This window comes from Solea senegalensis, linkage group LG10, assembly GCF_019176455.1.
Source record: "Solea senegalensis isolate Sse05_10M linkage group LG10, IFAPA_SoseM_1, whole genome shotgun sequence".
In the NCBI taxonomy this organism is placed as follows: Eukaryota; Metazoa; Chordata; class Actinopteri; order Pleuronectiformes; family Soleidae; genus Solea; species Solea senegalensis.
Window position 1 is genome coordinate 1,736,085 of NC_058030.1, and position 11,021 is coordinate 1,747,105.

The 11,021-nt window shown below is 38.5% G+C and overlaps 1 protein-coding gene across 1 annotated transcript; it reads left to right on the forward strand.

The window, feature by feature from the left end:
* Positions 1 to 1,816: 1,816 nt before the first annotated feature.
* si:ch211-216l23.2 (uncharacterized protein LOC565061 homolog) lies at positions 1,817 to 10,607 on the forward strand. The gene is made up of 9 exons (XM_044036622.1): positions 1,817 to 1,995; positions 2,200 to 2,289; positions 3,357 to 3,418; positions 4,396 to 4,540; positions 7,138 to 7,337; positions 8,070 to 8,348; positions 8,692 to 8,856; positions 9,807 to 10,037; positions 10,197 to 10,607. The coding sequence occupies exons 1-9, from the start codon at positions 1,934 to 1,936 to the stop codon at positions 10,232 to 10,234; spliced, it is 1,272 nt and encodes a 423-aa protein (XP_043892557.1). The 5' UTR covers positions 1,817 to 1,933; the 3' UTR covers positions 10,235 to 10,607.
* The last annotated feature ends 414 nt before the right edge of the window (positions 10,608 to 11,021 follow it).

Genomic DNA, 11,021 nt, shown 5'->3' on the forward strand with positions numbered 1-11,021 from the left:
TTACCATTTTGTCAGCACGCTTGGATCCACTTGGAAGTATTTGTATGCCATGAAATTTAAACATAAATGTGACGAGGAGAATCTCAGTATGTTTTACAGGGACTTTTTTCAGTTTTGTTCTACTATAGTAGCCTCTTTTGTGGGATTTGTGGCCCTGGGAACTGTGATTCTGGACTACCTTTAGAAGATAACAGAGGCAAAACAATATCATAACAGTTCAGGGACACCTTGGAGATAATCTGACTCTGTTGTCCAACCATCTCAATCCACTCTGGGAGGGATTAAGAAATCCTTACCTGTTTTTTCCTGCTTCTGACACACTGACTAACTCTTCACTCACTTGAAGTGTTTTGGCAAACTAACCATAAAAAGTGAAATTGAAATAGATTTTCAACACTTTTCAACAAACAAATGAACATCTGCACACAAGATAAAAAAAGGGATATAGACAGTGAAAAAGAATAACCCACTGATGGTTACACACACACAAAGAGACGCACGCAATTCAAAATGTACCCAGTGATGGAGACACGGAATAAACCGGCTTGCCAGTCAATAAACTCACACAACATATAGTTATGACGTTTGCGGATAGACAAAGAGAAGCTCTGTGTCTTTTTGGGGAGTGGAAATGTCACCAGGTGGTAAAGTTTGCTTTCACAAACCACAATTCGTCTATTTACATAAAGACATGTAAAGAAGAATCTAAAAAAAGACACTGTAAACATGACACACAGTGTTACAGCGCCCTCAGTTGTGAGAGAAAGCAAATTAGAAATGAATGTTGTAACCAAAGTTATTTATGCGCAGAAGTCAAAAGACCATTTTTATTTAATGTTTGTTCATAAAAAGGATCCAAGCGAACCTTGAACTGTGATTTTTTTCCAAATTTCACAAATTTACACCCTAACCCAATTTCACAATTTTTATTAAAAAAAAAAAAAAAAAATCAGTACTTTTTGTTAAAGTGGTGAAAATGAAACCTTTTCAACAGATTGCTATAGATCGTGCTGAAGGATATAAGATACTTTATATTGCACAGTCTTATCGCCTATGTACGTTTTAACATTGAAATATGAAAATACTTGTTTTAATACTCTTATTTGTCTTGACAGATTTTAAAGTGCTATTGTGTGCTTTGAATTCCATCCGAAAACCAATGAAATGTATTGACTAAATCTAAGAATTTGGAAAAGTTCAAATACATTATGTGTTATGTAGAATTCTAACATGTTAATACAGAATTGGTGTGGTAATAACCATAATTGTCTGCCACCAGCATGTTTAAAGCCCATGAAACCTGTCATCAAAGGCAACGCGGAGTTGATGTCATTCGTTTTATTTTATTCCACTGTTGAGCCGAAAGAAAAAAGGATATAAGATACTATATTGCACATTCTTATCGCTTCTGTATGTACATTTTAACATAGCAATGGAAGAAAAGGCAGTCTAAATGCTCTAAGGGTTAAATATCAAAATAAACAAGTGTATACTTGTTTTTAATACTCTTATTTGTCACATTTTATGTTTAAGTGCAATTGTGTTCTTTTAATTAGATCAACAACTAACGATTATTTCCATAATCGCTGAATGCCAACTCTTTCTAATCTCGGAATGTGAATATTTTCTAATCTCAGAGTATTCATTTTGTGGACAAAAGAATACTCGATGTATCGAGAAAATAATCGACAGATTACTCAATTCCAATAATCGTTAGTTGCAGCCCAGACGAGGAGAGTTGACGTCATTCCAATTGTATTCCACTCCAGTAGGTGGCAGCATTGCCCTGCTTAGCGCAGTAATCGACAGAGGAGCTCCTCCCTCTTTCTTCTTCTTCGCCTGTAGTGGAGGAACTGGTTGTGTTGAAACGACTGTTGAAAAAAGAAAAAGAACACATTTTTCGGGGTTTAGTGAAAGTTTAATCGCAGACATTATGTCGTCGTGGGCGAATTCTTCCCCAGCTGCTCGGCGGGCTTCGGCGAACCCAAACGGAAGGTAAGTAAGAACCGCACCGCGCCGAAACCTGGCTTCCATGTAATGTAGCATTAGCAGCTAGCAGGCTAGGCAGCAGCACCCAACACTGTTAAACAACAGCGCTGGTTCCACCGACACTTTTGTTTTAACTCTCCTCCCCAAAAACGAGCTCAGTAAAAATAGACGTGATTACAGGCGCTGAAAAAGTCTCATTGTGATGTTCAGTGCCCAGCAACTACGTCTGCACCGGAGAACGGCTCCATACCCCGGCAGAGGAGAAGAGAGGACCGAAGAGCTCAAAGATGTTCTGGACAGGTACAGACGTGTGCAAGTGATGGGACAATATGCGATATTGTCGTGATAAAAAACACTAAGAACCAGTTAATCGTTGCGATAAACGTTTGAATGTCTTGTGAGTGACTTGGAAATCACGTAGAACTGCATTTTATTTATGTATATATATATATATATATATATATATATATATATATATATATATATATATATACACACACACACACACACACACATTTTCCTCATCACAATAATATCATGGAGGGCAATTATTTTGTTCGGGATAATTGTGGGAAATTCTTATGATTAGTAGCAAACATTTTAAAAGGGTTTCTTGGTACTGTGTTTTCAAAAGCCGCAACTATTGATTATTTTCTCGATTAATCAGTGATCGTTTGGTGCATACAATGTCAGAAAACATTAAATAAAATGTTCATCAGTGTTTGTCAAACCTGGAAATAATGAGGTTCTCAAATGTAACTCAACGTTTTAACTGATAAAAATCAAAATATTAATATTTATTTAGTAATTGATTCATAATCGAGTAATTATTTCAGCATTCTTATTACTTGTGCATGACTTTAAAATCCTGTAGAAGTGTTTTATATGTGTACAGATATATATATATATGTATATATGAAACACTTTCCTCATCACAATAATATATTGAATTGCAATTATTTCGGTGGCAATCGTGGCAGGAAATTCTTATGATTAGTACCACACATTTTGAAGGAGTTTCTTGGTGCTGTGTTTTCAATGATCATAAATTTTATATTTATGGATGGGACAATATATGATATTATCATGTATTGTGACAAAAAATCCCTTCAATAAGTTAACTGTGGTGATTTTCTATTGTCGTGAATCGTGATATTGCTAATGTATGTTAAAATATACTCAGAACTCAATGTATCGGATGGAAAAAAAATATCTGGCCTTTTATTATACATAATATAAGTAATTTTCTTAACAGTGTGCTCTTGTGATATTAAATTTCAGTCTTAATGCATGGGAAATGATGTCGGTATTTGTTGTTATTGGTCCTTTTTAATATGCCTGTGCTGTTTTTGCTACTTATCTTCCAGTTATGAAGAACTAGAGCAAATGCAAAGTGTGACGTTTGAGGCGTTCAAGCAAAAGCCAAATGGTGAGACTCCGTAACACATCGCTGTTATTTTTGTGTGTTTTTATTGACACAAGCCACTCGCAAGAGGGACGCACGTTTCAAGCAGGAATTCTCGTCAACATTTTTTACAGTTATTCTCAGTCATTGAGTCATAGTCTGAGCTGTCAGAGAGGAAATCCTCCTCCTCCTAATTTTACAGCACAAAATCACAGGTTTAAAAGTAAAGAAACATGTAAACATACAATGGCTCCATGAATCCAGTAGCGTTCAGACATAAACTCAAAGATAAAGGAGGCCTGTCAATAATGTCACACTTTATTCAAACTCGTAAAATATTAATTGAGCTTTTATAATCAATGGAATAAATAAATAATCAAGTCAAACCCCTAATTCAAATACCTGTCTTTATGTAATCATAAAACATCAGTGTGAAATGTTTTGCTTTGTGATTGTGCTTTTTTAAAATGACATTAATTATTTGTTAAATTTGTGGAATTACACTTTTGGTGACCTGTTGCATGTATTTAATATTTACTTTATATATTATTTTTTAATTGAAAATAATGTAAGTAATTGCACTGCAGTGCATTCATTCCTGGTTATTATTAAACTAGAGCTACACTCTAGAGATGCACAGTATGTGATATAGTCCTGTTGTGTGTCAGTATCGCATTGAATATCGTCAAAAAGTCCACTGTCGTTCATCCCTAGTAAATATGCCTTTTTATTTTGTGCAAAATGAATAAACATAAAGATAACAATTGAAGAGGGCACTTGTACGGAAGTAAATGTTTAGACATCAGTCCTATTCAGAAGATCTTGGGACGTCTGCCGATATTGGATAAAACATACTGATATTGTGCGTTGTCCAAAAACAACCATATTGCTCTACCTCTAATACTCCATTCCACAAATGCACCATCAACATTTTTCATAACTGCATTTTCCCCCTGTCTCTCTTATATTTCTGACCTTTTTTCGTTGTTTCCCAAACTCAGTTCCCTCCCTCCAACCCTCAACGAAGACCGAGAGCTGCACTCCCGCAGACAGACGTAAAGCTCTGTATCAGAAGTTCTACAGACAAGTGCAGGAGGAGAGGAAGCCGCCCGACTGTGTGGTCCTCTCTGTTACCAACCAGTGCCTGTGAGTACATGAGAAAACAACATGGATTTACCAGCTGTAGACTTCTTGCACGCAGGGGTTTCATATTTAAGAGTTGTTTGACAGCAAGATGAGACCAGGGCATGTTGGACGTTTAAATTTGAAAGGTACGTGTAAAGGTGGGAGCCCTTATTGATCCCAATCCTCTGGTTTTACTGGCATTTGTGGTGGGAAGAGCCAGAAACCAAGACATGAGGTTGAAGGAAATGCCTGTAGAGCTCACAGACCAGGTTTAGTAAATGCTAGGAATACATATATGTATATATATATATATATATATATATATATGTATATGTATATATATATATATATATATGTATGTATATATATATATATATATATATATATATATATATATATATACACATATATGTGTATATATATATATATATATAATATATAACATATATGTGTATATATATATATATATATATATACATTTACATTTATATACATACAATTGTCAGAATGGAACAACTAGGTCTCTTCCTGAGTCATAAAACCTGACGTTGAAGCAAAACATGTAAGCGCTGGTTTCATCACACCAGAATATCTTGTTTCTCACAGTCTTTCAACCCCCAAATTTTCTTTACAACCCTCATCTTGAAGCCAGGGTCTGTGTTTGCGTTAGGTATGCTCACTCGACGTCTTTCTGTCATGACAACAAGAAAGATAAGTCCTGTCACTTCATGTTAATGTATGGGTTTTTAAAACGTCTGTGTCTCTCATCCCTTTACAGCAATATAATAACCAAACAACTCACGCCTTTCCTTTAATATTCCTGAATATTAGGCACGGCTCAATGAAAATTCCACTCACACCAGATCCACATTTCACCCACTTCATTAAATGTGCATTTTTCCTCCGCTACCAGGTTTGGCAAAACTAATTTATTCTTCAACTGAAAGCTGCTCTTGTTACACACCAGTGATATGCCACACACTTAAATCATACACTGCTTTTTAAATGATTTACTGCCAAAAATCTGCCATGGCAAAGTTCACACTGTGTACGAATTCAAAAGGCTGTTGGAGAAAATTCAGCCATTGACTATATGTCATATTTCCGTGCCATGAAACATGACTGTAGCTGTGTATGCAATATTTCAGGGGCATGACTGACAGGTACATAACGTTCCGAAAGACAGACAGAGAGCACACAGAATGCACATGCGTTGAATGTTTCACCTTCTGCCCATGTAGATGTTTAAAAACCACAATCAACTGGTTTCTTCAACTTTCATTTTGACTGACTTCCACTTTACTCCACTGGCCACTACAGACAAAAAAGGTCACTTTCATGTATTACAAATGCCACGATTCAACAGTTTTCAGATTAGTAGTTTCTTCCCTTTAACAAAAACATCACAAGGCCTCTGTTCAAATAAACCAACTGTTGCACCAGACATTTTACCAAAACACACGCACTGCAACATTAAACCCACCTGTTACAAATCTAGAAACATGTCAGTGCCGCCTAAAGTTCTACGTAAACCCACACATGGTCCTGAATAATTAAAAGATCTGTTCACAAAGTAGGGCTGTCACTTCCCCCCCAAAAATGTAGGATAGTCAAACCCTTGGCTGCATGTCCACAAACATGACATTATTTATCACATCTATTGCTATTACTCCGGCGAGGTTAAACACTTGTTGTGCATGAGCCAATCTTTGGTGACATAGCGGGTTACACCCTGGACAGGTCACCAGTCCATCACAGGGCCACCGCCAATGCTGCGTTCTCCATTATGGTACGGCTTGTTTTGGTACAGTACAGGACATTCGGAACGGTAAAGCCCTGGGTCCACCTTTTTGGAGAGAGTTCAAAACCTAGAGAACTGTACCTTTTTGTACTGGTGCGACAACGTTGAACGACAACGCGACACAACAGACAACAACATAATGAACAACAATCCAGGGCTGTTTGTCTCAACAAGATGTCAAGCTTTGAATAAGAATGGACTGCAGGCGTTTGCCATAACTTCCACTGGGATATATATAATGATCGTCCAGTCAGTTGACTGTCGAGTGGCACCGGTCTCTCTCCACCTTGACCATACTGTACCATTTTTACCCTGGTACCCCATGGGAAGGGTGCCAAAGAATTGAACGGTTGGGGTTGGTTTTTTTTGGTACTATTCCTAATGGAAAGGCCAAAAATACGCACCACACGGTACTAAGCCAAACAACCCTTTTTATAATGTTTCAGGAGGACGTTTAACAAGGGAAGGCGGTGCTCAGAGCGCCCTCTGCTGGATTATGCAGTTAATAATTATCAGATGGTCTAATGCTCTTCTTAGTTGTTTTTTAAATTCGAATTTGAACGACCCCGCCCCAACCAAGTTCTTAAAGGCCTTCTAATTTTGCATAGAAAGTGACAGCCCTAATACAAATAATTCACTACCCAAAAGAAACGATGACTCATGGTTATATCTTTTGTTGGTAAAGCACATTTTCAGCACAAATAAAGACCCAACCCTCTGTTGCTCTCAGAGGTATAATCTAGGTTCATCTACATGCCAGTTGAGCTGGTTAATATAGAAATGTCAAGTTAACAAAGTCTTTCTCTTCCTCTCAAAGGGATTACCCCAAATCGCTAAGCCAGTGCTTGCAGGAGCGTGGTCTGTCAGTGGAAATGCTCTACCTTCAGGTGGAATCGGGCCTGACCCGGGCCCTGCAGGATGTCCGAGCAGGCGGCTCCCCGTTATGTATTCTGGTGGAGCAGACAAACGTAGCTCTGTCCTCCTGCACTGTTATCATATTCTCAGAGTCCCTCAAAAGTAAGTCCGTACCCCTCGTACTCCTTGAGGTTTAGCCACACCACCTTTTTAGAACCAACCCTCCATCCCTCTTCTACGCTCAATACAGCAGTCGATGGTAGTTAACGCTTCATTTTAACTCACAAATTCTGTCACGAAAACACCCAACGTGTTCATTTCTGAAGCCGCTGGTCTGAGCACAACACATGTGACGTGCTCTTTGAGGCTCACACATTTCTACTCATATTTAAAAATCCCCCGTTACTCAAATCTACACAGTATTTCAATAACTTAAAACCATACAAACTGAATAAATATGTGTGTATAAAAGGAAAACTACTTACACTAATTACAAATGATTCCACTCTTCTCAACCCAAACAATATTAATGAGTGAATCACATATAATTAAAAACACATCTGTTTTAGACCTTTTAAAAAACACACGTACAGATCTTTGCTCTGGCACCACATCTTGATGCAAGCAGTAATTTAATGTCCAGAAAATTTGAACAAAATTTCTAATGAATGTTCATCCTCACACAAATTGCATGCCCCACCCCCGTCATTGCCCCTTCTTCTTTCAACAAACTACAACTTACATTTAAAAGAACCCTTTTCAAAATGAGTAGTAAGATTTATCAGCAGATTCACCCAAAACCAAATGAATTTCACTATAATCTACAAAGATTTTTACTGTATTTGTATTTTGAGAAGACTAAAACCTCACACCCTCCAACATTTTCCCTCCCAGTCCATCGCAACATGCCCAAAGACCAGGCCATGGACTTTGTCACCGCCGAGTACAGTCGCGGGCTCCTCAAAGAGCGTACGCCAAGGGACCCTGCGGACATCGCAGCACAGACGTCGCAGCTGCTGGACGATTTTCTAGACAGAGAGAAGGTTGAGCGCCACAGCATTCCGTCTGAAACGCGGCAGCTCCTCACGCTGTTAGCCGAGGGGGTGCACCTCTACCCCGAGGAGTTGGAAACCATCTCGGAGTACGTCCGCTCTCGGCAGGAGTACATACACGGTGAGATACCGCTAACAGTAGTACCTGGAAGAGCTGGGACTGACTACACCTTCAGACTCTTATTTCTTTCCTGTCTTTTTGATTTTTGTCTTTCTGGTCTAAACAGACAAAGTCACGTCACCCTAATCCCCATGTGAACCTATTGTTGTGTTCCATTTGTTGTTGGATTTTCCGAGGTCTTGGGTGTTCCTTACACCATGTTGTGCTTTTATTCCTTGTTTGGGTTTCTTGTCTTTTGTCTTGTTTGGCTTCATATTTCCTTTACCTGGTCTGTCAAACTCTTGGAAAACTTTTCTTTTTTTTAAAGTACTATATAAATAAACAAATTATTCTTTCTTTCCAGCCTCTAACACAGAGGGGGAGAGAGGGAGCTTGTTACTAACGTCAGGACAGGGTAAACCACCACCTCTGCTCCCCACACCACCCGGGCCCCCACTGTGTGACTTAGAAGAGGGGCCCCTGATGGACCACAACCTACCTACACGTCCACCTCTCTTGCCTTCACCAGGTTAACAGAGAGACTTGTTAACCTAAATTAACATCATAAAAGATTTTTTTAGCAACTTCCGAGGACTGTTTTTCGAATGTTGAACGACAAAATGCTAACTTTGTTCCCTGCACTCCCAGCAAACAGCTTTCCTAGGGAATCGGCCTGAAAACATGGCTGTCAGTGTGCAATACAAGAAAAAACAGATTTTAAGCTCTTTACACAATCTACACCCTCTTAAACATATGATTGCTACGTAATCTTGCAGTTAGAGGGTCTTCTGACTGGAACTTGAAGTTTGTAAGGTAAATCCAAATGAAGGATTGCACACACTGAAGTTACATAATTATACATTTATAGAGGCAGCGGTCGATCGACAACTGTTTGCTCTAAAATTGTACCTTTTTTCTATGGACTTTGGTGTATGAGAATGAGTGGTCCGCGAAGCACGGTGACCTTCAGTTTCCAGCCAGAGAAGACCATTTTAAGGCTAGAGCTACAGTGGAGAACATAAAGTGTAGATATTGTAGACTAAAGCATGTATAGACTGTGTGAGGTGAGCCTTTTGTTTAGTGGCTAAAATCTGTTTTTCCTTGTTTTTGTGAGGGTGAGCATCTGTGTTTCAGCACCTCATACAATCACAATCTTTTACAAATTGATCTATTCCTTTAGGTTACATATGTTCTAACTTGATTGGGAATATAAGAGGCAAGTCAAGTGGCCCATACACATGATTTTGAAGCAGTTTTGGGTGCGTTTTTGTTGTGAGTATAGCTACACAACATGCTAAAAATCCTATAACCCCTTATTTAAATGTACCTGTGAAACATATCCATTTAAAGGGCTGATTCGCTCCATCAACCTGTACTTCAGCTAGCATTGGGAAACCTCTATACTGCACCACCTACATTAATGTGTATATTTTTCATCAACACGCACACAAATGCATGTTTTTCTTTTTTTCTCTTTAGGTTTTTATCCCAAATCCAAACCTCCTTCACTGCTGTCCTTGAATCAGCTTCCGTGTCCGCCACTTGCGGGCCCATCTTTTCAGGGCTCCTTCAATGGGCCCCCTTTGCTTCGCGGGCCCCCGCTTCTGCCCCATTCGCCTTTGTACCACTCAGGCTCCAGGGGCTCTCCTGGTATGAGAGGGGCCCCTCCTTTACTGAAGAGCTCCCGTCCTCCTCTTCTCTTGTCTCCAGGTGAGTCTTTAAACAGAGTTCTCCTTCACCTTTGTTCTTTTATTTAAGAAAAGTTTTGTGGGATTATTGTATGTGAATATACAGGAAACATGGTTTCTTGACATGTAATTTCTTCTTTTGTCTTTTCCTTCTTCTCTTCTTCATTTGTCCTCTGTAAAGGTCCTCCTCCGTTACGTCCAAGCGGCCCCCGACACTAAATAAGGACACATACACTCAGATAGGCCTCGTTCAGACCTGAGTAGATCCACGCTCCACACTCTTTTGTCTGCACAGTGTTGAATGGTTGTTTGTTTTTGAATCATTGCTCGTGTTTGTAGAATATTCTTTTTCTGTTTGGTTGCCATTTTTCCAGGGACAGGATTAAAAAACAAGCACCAATCCAGTTTTTGATGTGAATCACAGCAGTTTTTACTTTTATGAACGTCTGTGAGGAATTCTCTGTAAAAAAAAGTCTTTAAATCTCGGATTGTTTTGCTGTGAAACCAGAGATTCATAAAGAGAAGAACAAACTGCTCAACATTTCTCTTCTGTTTTGTAGATACTGTTCAAATACTGTTCTGTCTCTTTTTTTAAAAAACAAAACCCTCAATAAATATTGTAAATATTCAACAACTTTCAGCCATGGATTCTTTGTGGCGTCGATGTCGATGATCAGTTTATTTTTTTAACGAGTTGTTTGGTCCAATAAATAATATCAGGAAATGTTGAGCTGTGTTTCCTGAAAAGCTAAGTGCAAAATGAATCAGATGTAATGATTTATTTTGAGCTAGAAAATATAAATAAACCATGAAAAAAATCACATTTAAGAGGCTAAAAACTTAAAAAACACACAAATAGTTGTCATTGCAGCCCGAAGCAAGAAATAGTGATGGCATTCATTTAAATATTCACACTCCCTTTGTGAATACAGTTACATAACTGTATCACAGTGGCTGTTATTCAGGCCTTAGCTTAAATATACTTAAATACCGCAAAGGGAGAGCT